Source organism: Carcharodon carcharias, chromosome 18, assembly GCF_017639515.1.
Source record: "Carcharodon carcharias isolate sCarCar2 chromosome 18, sCarCar2.pri, whole genome shotgun sequence".
NCBI classification, from domain to species: Eukaryota; Metazoa; Chordata; class Chondrichthyes; order Lamniformes; family Lamnidae; genus Carcharodon; species Carcharodon carcharias.
The window spans coordinates 94135639-94156554 of record NC_054484.1 but is presented as its reverse complement, the minus strand read 5'-3'; the positions used below and the strand labels follow the sequence as shown (position 1 = coordinate 94156554).

The window sequence follows — 20916 nt, the reverse complement described above, 5'->3', positions numbered from 1 at the left end:
CAAGCCACAAATGTTTATATAAATAGAGTTGCAAATACACACGCTGCTGTTAAACCCTCAGATGCTGCTGTTACACCATCAGACACCTGAACTGTGGTGGGTTGGAGGAAACAAAAAGCTGGGTTGGGCTGGTTCCCTGTGATTATCAAGAGGAGCAACTGAGACTAAACAGCTCAGCAGGTCATTTGTTCCCTCAACCAACAAGCCCACTAACACCTTGAAGTGGAATGCATTACTACTGTGGGTGGGTCAACCTGTGCAACCAACTCAAGAATAAGTAAAATCAGACCCACAGTGGCAAGTGGATAAAAATGAGAGGTAGCCTGGATCTTGAAGCTTGCAGAGTCCAATCAATAACAGCGACTGACAGCTCCCTAACCAGGGAGGGCCCATAGATTTTTCATCTGTACATGGGATATTGGCATCGCTGGCAAGGCCAGCATTTATTGCCCATCGCTAAACAGTTCAAGAAGACAGTGGTGAGCGGCTCAAACAAACAATGAATACCACACCCCCTTCACTTCACAAACACTTGTGTTGCTGAGAAGAACAACAAAGATCCTGAGCTACATTTGCACAAGATCAAATTCATTTTGTATCAAGGCGACCCAAACTAACACTCATCACTTACCTATAGTCAGGTCCAGATCATGTGCTGCATGACATTAATCTAACAGCTTAAAACAAATGTCCAACTATTTGATGCACAAAGGACAGATGGTGGGAAATCTGCAGGGAACATCCTGACCAGCTTAGCACAAGTGGCAGTTTGCTGTTGCTCTGTGGATTTTACTTGGGATAACCTGTACTTCACATCATCTGCACACTTTGTGCTTTAGTGAAAACAGGGCTTCAGTTTACTTGTGGAAAATAAGTAAGATTTTACTCACTCTTTTACAGGATAAATCCCCGCAGTGTATTTTAACCAAAACATTTTCTTCCTGGTGTAAGTCCACTTCCAACCAGAAGGTAGATACAAACCTACCAGCCAGTAGGAAGCATAAATGAGCAGTATCACTGAACCTGAAGTCATGGGATTAGACTGTGTCTTACCACTGGGTGGCACTGCAAGTCAATAATTCAGTTTCATCAGGAGGAAATGTTCTCTTTTGAAGGGCAAGCCCAAAAATCAAACAGAATTGGCACACTCTTTCTTAAATGCTATGTAGACTTACCCAAATGCTGTAGGTAGTGACAGGATTGTAAGGGTATAACTGATCACTTAATCTTTAAGCTGCCATAATGTACAGAGTAATTCACAGCAAGAAGTACATTTATCTCTTAAATATGTTAAAGGTGTTATATGTTATGTTTCTTCAGACTTACTTCACAGCATCCCTCATAGTGTGTGTTAGTAACAGGGCCACATGAGCAAAGTAGATTTGTAAACCTTGTGACGCCATTTAACTGATCTTAGGAGAACCCAGCAGCAAATTGTATTTATCTATCAGGGATCCAGGGAACTACAAAAGTAGCTTTTCAGGGATACTCTGTGCTCCTTGGTAAAAGAGTTAGTGTAACAGTAGCAAAGAGAAGAGTGGGTATTAATAAGAATACAAATACCTGTAATCGTATTATACACACAGTGCAAGGATATCTGCACATGCAATGTTCTATATCAATGAACTCCAGTTGTATGTAATATATAGGAACACTAAAAAGCAAGCGTGGAAAAGGCAAAAGCCAAAGAGATCCCAAGTAAGAAAGGCTGGTGTTGGCTGTTGGACTTTCTCCGTGCGTGCCAGCAGTGTGCCAACTGTCTTTTGAATGTTCTGGACGTCCGACTGCAGGATGTCATACGGAGAGCAGATGTCAGCCTATCCGAGGGGCAGCGGCCAGGACAGAAGAACAGTGCATGATATTACAAATACAAAACTTAGCAAGAGTCTGTATAAACAAGAACTAAACAGGCTGGATTAGTAGCATGCATGGGAGGACCGTGTTGCCTTGCATTGCCTTCTATCTACGAAAGCAGCCAGTGGAAATAGGTGTTTTTATTGCTATGGGAAGACAGATGCAGTTGCTAAGCGGGTTTCTGGGGACAAAAACAGTAAGATAGATGCTTTTCTCAATGTGTTAAAGCATGTTGTGGACAGGAGCAGACTTGGGAGCATTTCAAAAGCTGCTCTGCTAGGTTAAAGCCAGTTCACATATGGCAGCTGAGAGAGGGAGGCAGGGAAGAAGCGATCATCCACAAACTCATCTATCTACTTACTACAGGATTGCAGCCATTCAAAGAACTGAAACTGCAGAATTATGCCAGCCTTGGTGCCGATCAGTCAAACCTCTTGATTCTCACAGAAACAATGCAAAGAAAAGTGGTTGCCTGCACCCTCACCCACCATCCTAAGATTTGATTTAACAGCCTGAAGCTTGAAAATGGCAAGGAAAATTTTGTTCAAAAATAAAAGATGAACATAGCTTGTAATTGATTTCGAGATCAAAACACCTACATTCTCCCACTTCCTTGGAGGAGTGTATTGTTTAGATTTTAAATAGAAAGGACAAGCTAAGTACACTTAGTTCCAGTGACGCTTACAGCTCATTGTGGGCCATGACGTGCTAATCAGTCAATTACTATTGGACTATCCATGAAATAAACCAGGCTGTGGCAAATCTGGTTTACACAGCAGCTGTTCCCACAGTAGCTCCATGAAGACATAGAGCCATACATTCAGGCCTGTGGCTCCCCAGGTTCTGAGGTCCCAATCATCACTGTGTCTATGAGCGAGGCAGTGGGGGATGGGACACCATTGAGAGGACATCAGGTGCCATCTCACAGAAACATCCCAGGCAGCTCTTGTCCATCAACTAACTAGACAGAGTGGTACTGGCTGAGGTCTGGAATAAAATAGCAATCAAGTCAAAAAAAAATTACATTTTGCAGCAGTAAGGTCTAATATAACTTAAGATTCTGTTTGGTCAATGTGTTCTACTTCACAGACAGCACAGATACAGAAACTGCAGAATCCTGGTTTACTTTATCTGTGGTGTTTTACACTCAAATCCAAAGATAATCATTCTGCACAAGAATTGTAATTGAAAACTGGACATTGTTTGAACATGACACATAGAAGGAAAAGCAAGAGGTCTGCAGGGAAAATAAGCTTTTGTTCCAACCAGACATGAAGCTGCTGCATAGTTCTTAGGAAGATGTGAAGCCAGAGACATTGAGATATTTATAGTACATCTGGCTGCCAACATCTTAAATCATCTGCTGCTTCAGCCTTATGATGCTGAAAGGCACGTCCAAGTTATGCTAAGGTAGGTGCCCCAGTAGAAGCAACTATGGATGAAAGTGGCTAATGTAGAAAACTATTCATCTAATGGAGTCTCGGCCAAAGACTATTTTGAGACACTCCTTATTTCATGCATATTAAGTTTCATTCAACCTGTTGGCTGTGCAAACATGGACCCAAACTGAAACTTTGTGTTTTAAATTGGCATTCATAGGATTATGGATGGTTGGCAGTGAATTCTAAGATGATAATTTACTCACATCTAGGGATATGAAGTATTGACTGCCCTAACCTTACCTGTACTGGCAATGCACTGTTGGTGCTATGGACGAGACAACTTGTCCAGTGATAATGTGCTCCCATTTAACAACAAAAGATTGCCTAATGGATTCACTTTTTCTTTTTAAAAGAAAATTGATCTAAGTTACTTTACATGAAATGAAAATTATTCTGCCAGATTTTGCATGGGCTCCAGAAACTACTGCCTGGTTAAGGCAAGAGCTTTATAATAATGTTCAAACGACATAGAAATAGGAGTAGGTCATTCATTCCCCTAGAGCCTGTTAAACCATTCAATCAGATCATGACTGGCCTGTACCTGAACTCCATTTACTCGCCTTAGTAAATTATGTGCTTGATATCCATACCGAACAAAACCTATAGATCTCAGGCCTGAAAATTTCAATTCACTCAACATCCACAATTCCAGGTTCCCAGTAGTCTGTGTGTAAACAAGTGCTTCCTGAATTCATTCATAAATGGCCTAGCTCAGTTTTAACATTATGTTCCCTTGTGCTGAGCCTCCCCAGCAAAGTAAGTGGTTTCTCTATCTCTACCCAATTGAATCCCTTTATCAATTTTAAATACCTCAAATCAATTCACCGTCAATCTTTACAGGAATACAAGGCAGATTTATGCAATCTATGCTCTTAATATAACTCTTTAAACCCTGGTATCATTTTTGTGAACAAGTACTGTACCCCCTCCAAGGGCAATATATCCTTCCTGAGGTTCAGTGGCGAAAACTGAAAGCAGTACACTAGATCGGGTCCGACTGTGATTCTATCCAACGCAGGCAACACTTCTTCACTGAAGTATTCCAATGCCCATGAGATAGATACAGATGTGCCCCTGTAACTCCTTGTGTCTTTTCTTGGCGTTTATGGAGGCAGGCTGTAAACTTAGGCCTAATGGCACAGATGTGAAGGTCAGACCAACTCTGTTATTCGGAAGCAGCCCAACAGACACTACAATGCTTTCAGTGTTGCTGCATGAACGAAAGTGTGCCAGGGTGACCACCAGCCAGCAGAACCTGCCCACAATATACCAACCATTATCTGTAGACACTGATGCCCCAACCTGGCAATAACTGTGGGAAACTGCCTCGGATCGGATCTAGGTCACCACACAGCTAGGTGCCAGGCTGTGTCATCTGTTATACACAATCTGCTAGCAGGCAATATGGGGCTGACATTGCCAATGACAGAACCATTCAGCCTCAACCCTGTCTCTCTCTATCCCTTTCCTGGCCTGATAATGATGAACACATGTGGAGTGGCAAACACAACCATGTCCTCAAAACCATTCAACATCAGCAACAATCAAACAGGGGGCTTAGGCTCAGGGGCTGCTCTGTCCTTCACCTGCACATCTGCACCTGCTCCCTGAGTTTCCCTTCCCATCATATTTGTCCAATACATCTTAATCCTTGTACCCTTCAGCCCTACTCGTTTTAGCCTTTCCAACAACTAGAAAAACCCAGTTTGGCTCTTGTTCTCACTGCTTAGGTCTATGGATGAAGAGTGGCCATTTGAGTGAGGTACAGTGCGCTGAACAATCAATCAGTTAAACTGGACAGACTGCTCTCACTGAATTAAACATATGGAGGATTAGAATTATTAATGTGATGGGAAAAACTGCACCTAAACTACCTTTTGTAGTCACACTTTCAAATCAGCTGGTCTAGAGCTGTCTAATTAAAATAACCATCAGATACAATGGATCCACATGGAAGAGTCTGCTATAAGGGTACCAGAGGGCTGTCATTATCTGAGACCTGCACTGCCCAGAGCTGAGACTGCTGACAGATTTGGAAACAATTTGATTTCTAGCTATTTCATCTTATTATATCATCAAAATATACAACAGAGAATAGAATAGAACTCTTGTTGCCATTACTTCAATTTTTGTTTTGGAAGAGAAAATAAGACTTAGGGCAGAATTTTTCAGTCAGCATGCGGGGGCAGGCCCGACACATAAAATGATGTCCATCCCAACGTCATTGCGCAGTCCCGTGATATTTCGTTCCCACGAGTGGGATGAGGTTCCCTAAAGCTTTTATTGAATAAATTTTTAAATTTTCATAAATACAAAAACATGTCCCAACTCGCGTGACACAGTCACATGAGGGGACATGTTTAAATAAATTTTTAAACCTTTTATTTAATTTTAATATCGATTCAATCTCCCTGAGGCAGCTCTGTGCCTCAGGGAGGTTGAAGCATGCGAGTGCGGGCCTGGACTCTCCCTCCTCCCGCGGAGGTAGCGCTGAGCACTACCAGTCGGGCCTTACGCTGGGTGAGCCTTAATTGGCCTGCCCGCATAGAATGGCGACACAGAGCCGATCACAGGTGGCGATCAGCTCTGTGCGCACCCCCCTCCTGCCATATGAAAAATTCTGCCTTAAGTTCTATTTGAAACCCCCACTGAAGCATGCCCTACGATCACAATCAATTCACTTCATGTCTTAAAATACAATAACACGCGGCTTTACAGAGAGTTACAGGGCAGCCAAATAACTTAAATCATTATAAATTGTAACAATTAGTTCAACAAGAAAATGGAAGACATAGATGTTAATTCATTTGCATCTTATTCCTGTAATATACAAGACCACAAAGACTTGAATCAGTAGCTGTCTCACTGGTTGAAAGCAGCCTTCTTTAAGATGAAATGGTACATTTCCTTTCAACAAACAAATGGAGATTAAAAGCTTTACGTGAACTCAAAACCAGAAATAAGCCAAGCATGTTACAGGGATCAGAACTAGATTTGGTCAAACCTCACAAGTTTAAAATATGTTCTTATGTGTCAAGTATTTACATTGTGTGTAGAGCATTACACAAATAGAGTTTTGATAAACACTAAGAGAAAGCTGACATGCTGCTCAGTGAAACAGAACCCAGAGCCAAAGGACTCCCTCTTTTCACTCAGATACAGCAAGTGAAAAGGGCCCTACATGGGATCCATCTGGGCAAACAAAAATGTCTGAGCTATCTACAATTTCATGATCTTAAATTTGGTAAATGAAACATTTGAGTAATTAAATATATTAGTCTATCTCCCGTGCAACCAAGGAGTTACGATCAAGTGTACACTCCTGGTGAAGGAGGGTTAGGTGGGGATTATTGGACCAGGACTGAATCCGGAATTCAGTCTTCATTTTAAGTTCTATATCCTGTCTTTATTTTTATATTTGCAATATAAATTTCTACACTCACATTTCTACAGGAAACTGTCTATATAAACCTATCACACCATGTGGTTGAATCACCTCACAGGCGATTGTAACATGACAGTTTACACACTTTAACAGTTGCTGTTATAAATAATGCAAGGAAAGTTATAAATGGAAAACACCAGCAAGAAATTCTTGAGAGCGACAAGATCTTAAACGTATTTTGGACAAACTAATTAATACTGTTTCCGCATTGGCCAATTACATTAAATCTGCAACACAGGGAGGAACACTGAAAAAGGGCCATTCAGCCCTCAAGCCTGTTCCACCATTCAGCTATATCGGGCCTGGTTTGTACCTCAGAACCATTTACCCGTAACAGTTTAACAGGGGGCAGAGAATTCGAGATTTCCCTTACTTGTGTGAAAATAAACTCCCTGGGCAGAGTTTTCTGCCTGTCGGGTGGGTGGGCCCGACCCAATCTCCGGCGGGCGAGGAGCCGATCCCCGCCAGCAAAGTGGTCCCGCTGCCATTTTACGTGGGTGGGCGGGAAGCGCTATGTGCTTCCTGTGTGGGGGGGGGGTGGATTCCCTGAAAGCAAGAGTGCGCTCTTTCGCGTATGCGTACGAAAGAGCGCACATCTCCCCGAGGCTAAGTGCTGCCTCAGGGAGATCGCTTACACTTCTAAAAATATTAAAAAGAGAAAAAAAAATCCCTAACATGTCCCCCTCGTGTGACAATGTTACATGAGATGGGACATGTTCATAATTTACAGAATAACTTTATTAAAATGTTTAAAACCCTGCAGGAAACCTCATCCCGCCGCTGAACTTGCGTTCGAGTCCAAGAAAGAGTTGAAATATAAGCTAGTTTAAGGTGTGTGTGTGGGGGGCGGAGAGATAGAGAGACAAAGAGGTGGAGGGGGGGTGGAGGTGTGTGGTTGTAGGGACAAACAAGCAGTGATAGAAGCAGATCATCAAAAGATGTCAACGACAATAGTACAATAGAACACATAGGTGTTAAAATTAAAGTTGGTGATATTATAATGTCTGTGTTTTATTGAATCCTTTTAATATTTTAAACACCTCAATCCGCTGACACCTTTGAAGCAAAGTGAAGATACTCTACTTTCCTGAGGATGTGTTTGGGATGAGATGGCCATGTAACTCACTCACTGCAGAATTAACTTTCTATAATGTGTCCGGACTTACTAATACTCCTTAAATCTTAAGCTTACACTTCGTAAATGTCCTGTAAACCTCAAGGTTTACAATTTATCCTTTCATTAATGAATTATACCGCAAACAGCAGCTTTGTCTACTATATATTTCTGGCTTAACTACAAAATTGTCTCATAATAAGACATAAAATTAGACAGAAAGCCAAATGAATCAGCATTAAAATAGTAACATGGCATTTAACTAGTCCTGATACATCAAACCATTTTCTAAGACAAAAATTGCAAATCTTTTCAAAAGTCTTACTTTCTTACAAACCTATAACATAAATTTCCGTCCCATTGCTGTGATGTTTAACTAAATGGATTGGGAACATGAACTGAAGCAAACACATTGAGACAGCTTCTCACATCTCAGATCAAATATTTCCTCATTAAGCATGTTTCTTTGAAGAAACACAAAGCACTTTCTCAAAAGGCAGGCATCTAATATCAATTATTTCTATCACCTGAGTGAATAGGAAATGGAAGCAACTCCCCCAGCTGCCCAATGACAAGATTGAGGCAAAGCCCACTGGGCATTTACTTTTGGGTATTCCAGCTCTCTTTGTGAAACAATATCAATGAACAAACTATCACATGCCTATAAATGTACCACGGACTGCAGAAAATATAAAATATTCCTTCCAACCGATGGTTGCTCACAGATGCTCACAGTTAAAAGTACAATAACTTCCACTTATACAACGCCTTTAACACAAAAAAAATTCAGGACACTTTATGGAGGGATAAAACTAAATAGATAAGAGAATGGGTTTTAAAAGTAGGCAACTCGAGGCAAAGGGAGTTCCAGGGAGTAAGGATGAGTCAGCTGGAGGCTCTGTCACCAAAAATGGGGAGAAGGGAGGGAAGCAGGAAGCACAGGAAGGCCAGAGCTGAGGGGCTGTAAAGAGATTGGAGTGATAGGGTAGTTATTGGCAATAGAGGATTTTACATTTATTTTATTGGGGACTTGAAGCTAATGTAAATCAGTGAGGATGAGGGATGGAGCAGAATGCTGGACAGAATATGAGTGCCTGCAATTTGGGCCCTTTGGAATTTCCAGAGGGTGAAGAATGAAAGTCCGATTGAAGATCAAAGAGAACTTAAGTGATAAAAGCACAGGTAAACATTTCAATGGCACGGAGAAGAAGTGAGCAATGTCTCCTGTTGGCCTTTGCTTCCCTAGATTAAGAAGGGTTTTATCTATTTGGATCTGCTGTAGATAGTTCTTCAGGTTCAGTGGCAGCAGACATTCCCTTAAGTGGTTTCAGCATCTATTTTAACAAGAATTTACTGGCTTATATGTACTTGTCGAATATGTCATGAAGAGATATTGTCTATATGTTATTGGAAATTATTTTTAAAAATAGAGTTCTAGTGGGGTCTGTGTCTATGTGTGTCTTAATTGGATTAAAGCCAGCTAGTCTGGGTGCTTTGATGTATAGTAGTTTTGAGATGTTAATTAACAAATGTAAGGAGAGTAGAAGGTAAAGTGTAACTTTGCATTTAAAAAGAAACCACTCAAGACTGCGGATGAAGTCTTGCACCTAGCTAGAAGATGTTAAGCAATGTGTTTATTTTTTTCAGCTTACTAATAAAATTGGTGGGATGAAAGGATGTTATTGTGAAGAGGTGAAGTTAAAAGCCTAGTGATACCATGGAAAATTTACATTCAAAGAGAAAGATATGTATAAAGGAGATTGTGTGTCAGGTACAAGCATTTTAAAATCCAACAAGTGTGAGAAGCCTCCAGCCTGAAAGCCTCAAGTTGCTGTCTGCAAGGACCCAGAACTGAAAGAAATTCATTTTGAAAGTGACTGTCCAGGGTGTGCTTTACCAGATGTCTGTTTAAATCTATGAGATTTACTGTTGCCTTGCCAGGGATGTAACTAAGAGTCGGATTAATTAGGAGATTTTTGTAGTTATTATAGTAGTAATTTCATATGTGTTTACAATCTTACTTGTATTAATAAATGTTTAATTTAGTTTTATAAAAAAACCTCTTGAGACTTGGTGGTCTCATTACTACTGAATTCAAAGCCTGCATCTTGAAACATATAAATTGCAAAAATGGGTTATGACAGTCGTTTCAAGTTTCCCTCTGGGAGTTGAACAATTCAGCCTTTACCATTGGTTGTGTCATAATATTAGCTAAACCCAAGGATTGAACAATATCATCCTCTTGTGATCGCTGTTGCATGTCTATTTCTCCAATTTATCCAAATGTGGGCAAACATCCACTTTATTCACGGGTGCACCATGACTGAAGTGTGCACTATCTGCAGGATGCACTGCAGCAACTCACTAAGGGCAGGATCTTCCGGTCGGCGAGCGGGGGCAGGGTCCGCTCGCCATCCCGTAAATTGACACGGGGTGATGTTGGCTGGAACTCCCGATGTCATCCCGCGTCATTTCCATTTTCAGGTCAGCGAGGGCGCGGCCAAGTCAGCTGCGCACCCGCCGACCTATCAATGGCCCATTGAGTGCCTTGAAAAACTAATTAAAGTCATTAATGGATCTGCCCGTCCAACCTTAAAGCCGGGAGCCCTGGCGGGCTTAGGAAAAAGCATGAAACCTCTTCTGCAGGTGGGATGAGGTTTCATGAGCATATCTAAATTTTTATCCAGTCTTTCACTAAAAATTATGAACTTGTCCCAACTCGTGACAGTGTCACCTGAGGGCACATGTCAGGGAAATTTTTTTTATCATTTGTATTAAAAATCTTAATTCTGAGCCGATCTCCCTGAGGCAGCACTTAGCCTCAGGGAGATCTGTGCGCTCTTTCACATGGGCGAAAGAGTGCACTCCTGGCTGAGGGAATCCCTCCCCAGCCCACACAGAGAGTGCATAGCGCTTCCCAGCAGATGGCACGCTGGGCATGCCTTAATTGGCCTGCCCAAGTAAAACAGCGGCACGCCCACCTGTGCCCGCACTTCCCCCCCAATGGTGGGGGGTGGTGGGGGGGGGGGGGATTTTCCCCTAAGACTTCTTTGGCATTACCTTCCAAGCCTGTGACTGCTACCATCTAGAAGGACATGATACATGGGAACATCATTACATCCAAGCTCCCCTCAAAGTATAATTGGCCACCTATCACTATTCCTTCATTATCACCAAAACACAATCCTGGAGCTCCCTGCTGAACAGCACTGTGGGAATATCTTTAGCAGCGGTTCAAGGAGGTAACTCACCAATACCTTGTCAAGGGCAACTCAGGATGGACAATAAATGCTGGCCTGGCCAAAGAATTAAGAAATAGTTACATTAGAGGAGACATAGCAGAGGTGAAGTTGCAGCTTTTGTCTGTTATCCTGCAATTCTTGTTAGAAGTATTTGTGGACCCAAGTGAGGACCAAACTGAGCTTAGCTCTATTGCCCAATAAGCTGCTGACATCTGCCATGTAGGCTCACATCTTAATAATGGTCACGTTGACAAAAGGAGTAAGGATGGCCAACACTCACAGGGCCTTCAGGAAAGGAGAGCAGAGGAGAAAACTGGTAAGGAAGGTAGAGAAACAAGGAGTTATTAATTCATCAAAATCTTTGTGATATGACCCAGTACTCCCATTTTGATTTGAAGTAGTTTAGTAGTAGCCAAAGGTTATGGGGAACAGGCAGGAAATGGAGTTAAGGCCACAATCAGATCAATGATGATCTTATTGAATGGTGCAGTAGGCTCGATGGACTGAATGGCCCAATCGTGCTCCTATTTCTTATGACTTTATTTTGATCATCGTTAAAATGTTGAAACTAATGAATGGATTCCACAACACCCACGATCCACTTTACTGCTAACAAAACAGCAGCTAAGTCTATTAAGAGTGTCCCATAATCCCCTCACTCTCAGGTTCAGAACTCGAACCTGATGGTTTCTTAGCCATGTAGACCATCTCAGCCACAACCATCTGTTTTAAATGAACAAATCCTTGTCTAAAGAACTCAAACAATAAGCATAACAAATACAGGAAAAAGTTAACATGGCAACTAGACTCAGGGATATAATTTCTCCTAGCAACACCATATTCAACTTTATTTTATTCATTTCCAGTTGAGAGGCCATAAGACAATAAGAAACATGAGCAGGAGTAGGACATGCGGCCTCTCAAACCTCCTCTGCTACTCAATAAGAGCAACACTGATCTTCTATCTCAACTCAATCATCTCCACTCCCTGAACCTCTTCACAAGAAAACATAAGAACAAAATGAAAATTTAGAGAAGACACGATTGCAAATCCTATACCGCAGCTCAACATATTAACAGTTTAATCCAATACTGTTTTATTGTGGAACATGTTTGCACAGCGCTTCTCTTTAACAAATCTGTGAGCTCCAAGTCTCACAGATTAGTAGTTAACATGTGCCAGCGACAGCAATGTCATGATTTGTGAAATGAAACCACTGAAGAATTACAGCTCTCTCTTCAGAGCATGTACAAGAACAAATCAGCTTGGGTTGGAATGAAACAAGCGGGCACTTGCTCTAATTGCTTCAAGAGTTTTCTATTTGATAATACAGATAATTGCAAAGTTTAATTTTCCTATTTACTTGGTGACAATGTGAAGAGTTTCAGAAGTCCCCTGCTTCCACTGCTTTTTTAAAAAATTGGCATCGTTCAAATTTATTTTTCAAAACTGTTCGATATTTGCCTGTTTTCATTCCAACCCTGAATCCAAATAAAGATTTTGAATTAAAAATCATTTATGAAATTACCTCAGGGACTCCCATTTTCCTGCAGGCATCTAGAAAGTTTTCCACATTTCTCCTGCATTTTGCCATGCTCAGTTTAGGCTGTAAGACAAGTACACAACCTTTTTAAAGTTCACATTTTTAGAAGTATTTACTCAGATTACACAATATATTGATTACTTCAGAAAAATAAGGCTTAGAACCATTTATACATACAAGATGAGGGCCATGTTTTAATAAGATGGATCTTTTGACCTTGCATTATGTCCCCATGCTGTTGGCAGCCAAGCATCTCCCAGGACTCTGGCAAGTTCTCTCTCTCTCTAGGCGCAAAGAGTTAAGTGAGAGTGTCCAGGGAGACACGTTCTCTCTGATATTCCTTCTAGTAGGAGCGTACCTGATTTTGGTTGTTTCTCCTGCCACTACTCCACCACCCTAATCATGTGTGTGTGTAAACTTAGCTCAGTAGTAGCACACTTACCTATTAGCCAGAAGTTTGCAGGTTCAAGCCCCACTGCAGGAATTGAAAACATAATCCAGGCTAACACTTCAGTGTTGTACTGAAGGAGCAGTATGGATAAGATATTACACCGAAGTCCCATCTACTTGGTCAAATTGACATTAAATAGCCCATGGTATTACTCAGAGAACAGCACAGAGAGTCAACGCAGACTTCTGGCTAAAACCCCACCCTCAATCAATAAGTAAGTAGATTAACTGGTCATTCATTCCATTGTTGTTTCTTGTGGTGTGCAAATTACTCAAGAGACTATCCTTCTAAAGTAATATACTGGCTGTGGGGCACTGCAGGATGTCCTGAGGACAGTACGAGCACTATATAAAATGAAGGTTTCTTTCTTCACAGCTGAGATCAGGAATACGCTGCATAAGAACTCGCAGCAATGAACTGCAGATGAGCTTTTACATAAGGTGAGCACCCAATCTTAGCGACAATATTTAAATTGGTGCTGAATGATGGTGCTGCCGTCCTCCACAGACCCATGGGAGATGATGATCCAAACTGGGCTATTCAACCACTGATTCTGAGAGAGTTCCAGAAAAAAAACATTTGGGGGTTACAGTATAGGAGTAATTTGAGATGTGACATATGATGACTGTAGCATGCTTGAGAGGAACAGGCAACTTTGGGCCTATGTTTCCCAGATCTCTCTCCAACCAGAGTCTTCTTTGTGCCATGTCAGGATAAGTCAAGGACTAACTGATAGAGATTGATTGCTATGATTTGTCAACAACTCCATTATCATTGTATCATGCAACTACTGTGATGGGAGAAGGCAAACGAGATGGACTTTGATGTTTCTGGTTTTGCAATTCCGACGTTTCTGACAGGCCTATCAGCTCCTTATTTTGACCAAGACTGCTACATGGCACAGGAAACACTAAAACAAGATGGAAATCAGTCTCTAGATTCCCATTATTCCACATTACCTGTTTCATGAAAGATCAAGTAGAAACTATTAATGAGAACCAGTTTACCTGCAGGCCAGCTATTGCAGACCATGATCTAATAGTGTTGCATGCAACAAAGACTTCAAGCAAAAAAAGCGGTGGCTGTTCCCTTACTCAAAGTGAAAGACTTACCACTGCCGGTGATGGTACATGTATACTGAGTACTGATCGTGGACGGATATGATTGACTAAATGACACAGAACCACTCCATCCATCAAAGCTGCTCCAATTTCTTCTGGCAAAGTAACTTTCAGTCTCGTTTCAATATTCTGTTGAACAAAATTCAGTTAGATTTGTGGGTAACCCCTGGCTTTAACATAATGCAAGTACAGATGTGTGCCCCATAGATTTCTATTCAGATATCCAGAGAGCCCATTCTGAAGACACCACACTTCATCATGACTGTATAACATTTCATCTGTAAGGAACTATATTGTTAGCAGCTACCTCATGGGTCATCCAGCTTAGCTAGAGTAGCTGTGCCATAATAACTACAGGGCCCAACTGCTTTTCTGCTCAGGGCTAAATCCCAAGTAAAGGCAACTACAAACAGTCTCAGCCTGACTTTATTATGGAGTCCATCAAAGCCCCTTTTCCTGAATGCTGTCCAATGATTCTTGTTGTCTGTTCAAACGTGAACATTCGGTTGAGGCAGGATCTGACTTAACTACAATGCCCGCACTATCGGATAACTGACAACACTTACTCTTAAGCTTTTTGATTGCAGGGAGGAGGGAAAAAAACTGGGGAAAGGAGGATGCTTTTCTGACGCTTAGGATAATCTTAACAGATACTTAGTTAATATTTTTAGTGCGCTGAGCTTAATGCATACATTGGAATGTATCAGGTCTGACCCAAGGTATGATTGTGGGTCATCTAAGTAGACATCTTGGCACATAACACATTAATGATTTATTTCCTATCAAAATGATGCCATGGATGTATCATCCAATGCAAATAAAGTGACTAGTAAGTTTATGTGGCAACATTTTAAGCATTTTCTTTTCCAAACTATAATATGATGATAATAGCCTACAAAGCCATATTTTACATTTCAAAACTGGCACCAAATATGGATATGAAAATAAATCAAGGTTAAGATATCAGTATCTATCTTGACTCAAACACCTATTATGTGCAGCCATGTCAACGCCTCACCTCCCGCAGTTGTTCTATATGTTCTTTCTCCTCTCTCATTTGTTCCATTTTTCTACGGATTGTAAATTGAGGATCCATGGAATCAAAGTGCCGCACTGACCGAAAGAAAACTGTTGAAAACAGAGGAGGTAAAACTTTTCAAGTTATAAAGGATCTGCCACAATCTTCTTTTCCTACTAATTCCTCTACTTCACTTTAGATGCTCTGAGTCCAGTACAATTTACCATTAAGCATCCCACAAAAGTGCGCTTCTTATAGAACCAGCAGAAACAACCCGTACAGTAGGACAGCCAGTACACAATGAGTATTTTTAGTTAGACCCTTTCTACATTAAAAGTCTGAATATATTTCTGTCTTATCAATCAAGGGGTGAAAGGAAATCGTGGCTCTGTGGCAGCAGACCCTTGTTTGAAAGAAGATCTGGGGTCTACATCTTTCTCCAGAAATTCGAGGACAAAACCCAGGCTGACACTCCGATGCAAGACTGAGGGAGTGCTGTGTTTCAGATGAGATGTTAAATCAAGGCTCTGTCTGACCTTTCAGCTGGATGTTAAAGATCCCACGGTACTATTTTAAAGGTGAGGGTGGGCAAAGGATTTCTGGCCAATATTTATCCTTCAACCAACATCATTAAAACAAATCTTCTGGTCACTGTCATATTCCTGTTCATGGGTCTTTGCTGTGTGCAAATTGGTTGCATTTTCTACATTTTAACCATGACTACATTTTAAATGTATTTCATTTGGGATGCCCTGAGGTCACTACAGATGTTATACAGCTCTTTCCTTTTATCCTTTTATACCTCAAATGAAGAAGCAATTAATAAAATGTTATTTCTACATAACAACTGTTCCACATTTTGTATGGTTAACACTTGGACCTAATGTCCTTCATTTCAAATTCAGCAGAGAGCCAGATCTCAGCAGTCCTGTCAAACTAACAGCTTTCTTCAGCCTACAGGACATCCTATGGCTCAGCTTTGAACATAACCACATGTTAATATCATGTGGATCAGGATCAGTCATGGCTCAATGTGGAGATGGACAAAAGAGAAGCTCTAACTAAAGGCCTTGATTAGTTTTAAAACATGTTAAGGTGAGTGATATAATTTTTCCCTTCTGAGCCACAAGTTTGATTTTAACAGTAGGAAAGCATAATAAGTGAGCGAGTCGCAAATTAACATCCGCCTGTGTGTTGTTCCAATGGCACAGCATCAGCTAGAGTCCAACAAATCACAGAATCAGATTGCAAAGGAGGCTATTCGGTCCATTCTGTGCCATCTTTGAGAGAGCAATCCATTTATTCTCATTCCCTGTTAAATTTTCCTTTTTCAAATATTCATCTACTTATTCTTTAAAAGACGACCCAGGAATAGGTATAAATATAAAGCTGTTAGCTTCCTTGAAGATGTGGCAGTCATTTGTACTTTTCTAGGTTGCATGCATATCCTTGGCCCAGTTCACGCTGTCCTTCCTCAGCTCCTGATGCTGCACTCTCTGATCCCACATCTCAGCATCTGCTCCTGATTAGTCACTCTCCACAATCGTGCTTCTCTGTTCAAAGTTTTTAATCATTTCAAACTGCAGGAATGACAGTAATGGATTGTGACACACCAGAATGCACACAAAAGAGTGAGATACAAGATGGGCTATCTCAGGCTCTCCCAGCTAAAAAAAAAACTTCCCTACAAAGTGACCAGACTGGGCAATTCGGATAATCCTACACCTTAGTTGTACCTCTCTTGTGAGAGAGCTGCCAGAAGGGCCTTCTGGCAACCTAGCTCATTTGGAGGTCAGGAAGAATGGGACATGGAACAATTGAGTCAAGTGGAAGGGAAAAGGAAAGAATAAAAAGGAAGAAATAAATATATTTAAAATAGGCTGTGTGATGCACCAAAGGAAGATATTTCCAATGCTATAATCTTCCTAAACATTGGTTTAAAGGTCAATTGTGAAGAATTCTTTTACACCTCTCTTTATTTAACATGTTTCTCTGGCTTGCTTCTTAAAAAATAGGCCATGCCCTACAAATTGGATAGAGTTCTTTGAGGAAGTCACTAGGTTAGTGGGATGATGGAAATCCAGTAGATATCATCGACCTGGATTTTCAGAAAGCCTTTGCGAAAGTATCTCATTCTCGGTTACTTTGCAAGGTGGTATCAGTAGGAAATTGAAAAGCCTGATTAGGAACTGACTCCAATTCCGGAACTAGAAAGTTGTAATTAGTGGATATGGTTTAGTCTGGAGGAACGTCACTGTTGGTGTCACCCAGGGATCACACCCAGGCTTGCTACTCTTCATGGTCTTAATTAATGATCCAGGCAGTGATGTTGGGAGTGCGGTTAGTTAGTTTACAGGTGACTCTATAATTTGTGCAAAGCTTAAGACAGGAGAGGAGTGCAATCAAATTGAAAAAGATTTAGGTGCACTGGAGCAGTGGTTCAAACATTTGCAAATGACTGTTAATTTAGTTAAGTATCGTGTCATGCCTGTTTGTAGGGCCAACACAGGATACACATAGCATTTCCAACAATACTGAAAGAGGTTGAGAGAGAAAAACAGCTTTCACTGAAGGTCCATCACCAATATCAGTGAGGAATTTTCCAGAGCACTTGGCCCTTATTGGCTCTATTTTCTTTCTTTCTCAAGAGGTTGCACGAGAAAGTGAGTCAGAGAGGAAGAAGTGTTTAGTCATGATTTTTTTTGCCCTCACAGTGTGACGCATGTTTGATAGACCAGCTGATCTTTTCCTACCTGTCAATTTCACATGTTTGTATGCACAAACGTTTAAAATAGGATACCCAAGTCATAGTAAGAAATACATCTGGCAGGAAAATTTCAAGCTGAGAAATCTGAAGGTAACTTTGCCATCCTCAAATATAAAATCCCTACTGTTATCTGCCTCTAACCTACTCTATGACAAAGAGGGGAATGTATTACTCATGATGAATGAGAACAGACAAAAGGAACAACTGGTTTTCTCTAAAAATGGCTTATAACCAGTAAAACTTCAAAGGCTAGTCAAGATGGTGCAATATGTTGAAATATTAACTTCTACAGCCAGTTAAGAATATGCAAACATAATGCTTAGGGTGGGCAAATCAATGAAGACAAAGGTATTGGATTTTGAACTGGAGATAATTACCGGCAATTCTGAAATTTCATAAGTCTTGAGTGTCAAAACCTGACTTTAATAGCTGCCCTTCCCAGCATCCTATTAAATACTCAAGGCAACAGGACACAAGCTTATACTTGAAACTACAAAGTGGAAAGGTAATATCTATTGAATGGATACAAAAAACATTCCAGTAATAGCTGCAAATCAGGTGGGGAGAAAGGAACTTGGTGAAATTGAAATCACTAGGGAAATGGTACTGAGCAAATTGATGGAACTGCAGGCTGGCAAGTCTCCTGGTCACGATGGACTACATCCTAAGGTTGTAAAAGAGGTGGCTAATGAGGGCGTCGATGCGCTGGTGTTATTTTTCCAAAATTCGCTAGATTCTGGAAAGGTTCCATCAGATTGGAAAGTAGCAAATATAACCCCTCTATTCAAGAAAGGAGGGGGCAGAAAACAGGAAACTATAGGCCAGTTAGCTTGACATCTGTCGTGGGGAAGTTATTAGAACCAATCATTAAGGAGGTTATAGCTGGGCACTTAGAAGAGCTCAAGGCAACCGGAAAGAGTCAGCATGGTTTTGTGAAAGGAAAATCATGGTTAACCAATTTATTGGAAGTTTTTGAAGGAGTAACATGCGCAATGGATAAAGGGGAGCCTGTAGATGTACTGTGCTTGGATGTCCAGAAGGCATTTGATAAGGTGCCATATCAAGGATTATTACAGAAAATAAAAGCGCATGGTGTAGGAGGTAACATATTAGCATAGATAGAGGATTGGCTGGCTGGCAGAAAGCAGAGAGTATGCATAAATGGGTCTTTTTCCGATTGGCAGGATGTGACGAGTGGAGTCCCACAGGGGTTTGTACTGGAGCCTCAACGTTTTTTTACGATTTACATCAATGACTTACATGAGGGGAGTGAAGACATGGCAGCTAAATTTGCAGATAACACAAAGATAGGTAGGAAAGTATATTATGAAGAGGACATGAGAAGGTTGCAGATGGATATAGATAGGTTGAGTGAGTGGATAAAGATCTGGCAAATGGAGTCTAATGTGGGAAAATGTGAAGCTGTTCACTTTGGCAGGAAGAACATAAAAGCAGAGTATTAATTAAATAGAGAATGGCTACATAATTCTGAGGTGCAGAGGAACTAGGTGTTCTAGTACATGAGACACAAAAAGTTAGTATACAGGTACAGCAAGTAATTTAAGAAGGCTAATGGAATGCTATCCTTTATTACAAGAGAGATTGAACATAAAAGTAAGGATGTTATGCTTCGGTTATACAAGGCATTGGTGAGACAGCACCTCCAATACTGTGTGCAGATTTGGACTCCTTATTTAAGGAAGGATGTAAATGCATTGGAGACGGTTCAAAGGTTTACTAGATTGATATCTGGAATGAGTGGATTTTCTTATGAGGAAAGGTTGTACAGACTGGGCTTGTTTCCACTGGAGTTTAGAAGAGTGAGGGGTGATTTGACTGAAGTACACAAGATTCCGAACGGCCTTGACAAGGTGGACATTGAAAGGATGTTTCCTCTTGTGGGTGAGTTCAGAACTAGGAGGCACTGTTTTAAAATTAGGGGTCCCCCTTTTAGGACAGAGATGAGGAGAATTTTTTTCTCTCAGAGGGCTGTGCAACTTTGGAGCTCCCTACCTCAGAAGATGGTGGAGGTGGGATCATTGAATACTTTTAAGGCAAAGGCAGATAGATTCTTGTTAGACAAGGGAATCAAAGGTTATCGGGGTTAGATGAGAATGTGGAAATCGAGACACAAGAAGATCAGCCATGATCTTACTGGATGGTGGAGCAGGCTCGAGGGGCCGAATGGTCTACTCCTATTCCTATGGCTTATGTTCTTATGAGACTGGTTATGTAATGCTGAGAACTGAGTGAAAGAGCAAAGACCTGTGACGAAGAGGGGAAAGATTCTTTGATTCAGGCTGGACAGCTAAAAGTGTTCAAAGGCTGTGGTAAATCCAATTTTTGCAATCTCAACAAACTGAGTGGAAAAAGACAGGAATACCAGTAACATGAGAGTACTATACGGGAGGTCAGATCAACAAGAAAACCTGAAGGAGAAGCTCCATCCAGAACTAAACAAAGCAAAATGTCTTTGTTACTGGCTGGAAAGAATATAATGGCAGGCAATTGGACAGAGAGAAGAAAGGTCAGCAGTGACAGAGAGTAAAGGTTGAATTCCACTGCCACATCCTTAACCACTGAATAGCTTCCCACTGCACTTACATTTCCTTTTTTACAACAAATGATTTTATTTATAGTCCTTTTTTTCTAATTTCTGACACTTTTCTGGACAGAGTGACTAACAATGATTGCCATTAAGAGAGAACCAGCAGCTCTCTAGCACTTCGCCAAAGAATGCCGTGCTTCATGTGAGGCTAGATAGGAACTGCTAAGCGGTAGGAAATTAGGAACTGGAGTGGGCCATTCAGAATGATGTGCTAGAAAATTCCTAAATGAATCCCGTTGGCCTGTTCTCTCCTTGTAACCTCCTTTGCTTTAAATATTAATCTGCTTTTCCTTTCAAAGATGAACAGAAA

General features: G+C 41.0%; 1 protein-coding gene across 8 annotated transcripts in view; it reads right to left on the bottom strand.

Annotated features, from left to right (window-relative positions):
• Positions 1–20916, bottom strand: part of lrch1 (leucine-rich repeats and calponin homology (CH) domain containing 1) — a 212337-nt gene that overhangs the window by 5431 nt on the left and 185990 nt on the right. For all 8 annotated transcript variants that reach the window (XM_041211006.1, XM_041211007.1, XM_041211011.1 and 5 more), the window contains 3 exons: positions 15232–15341; positions 14205–14342; positions 12627–12704 (listed from right to left, as the gene is read on the bottom strand). In XM_041211006.1, the coding sequence (XP_041066940.1) occupies positions 12627–12704; positions 14205–14342; positions 15232–15341 (326 nt within the window). The remainder of the gene's footprint in view (positions 1–12626; positions 12705–14204; positions 14343–15231; positions 15342–20916) is intronic.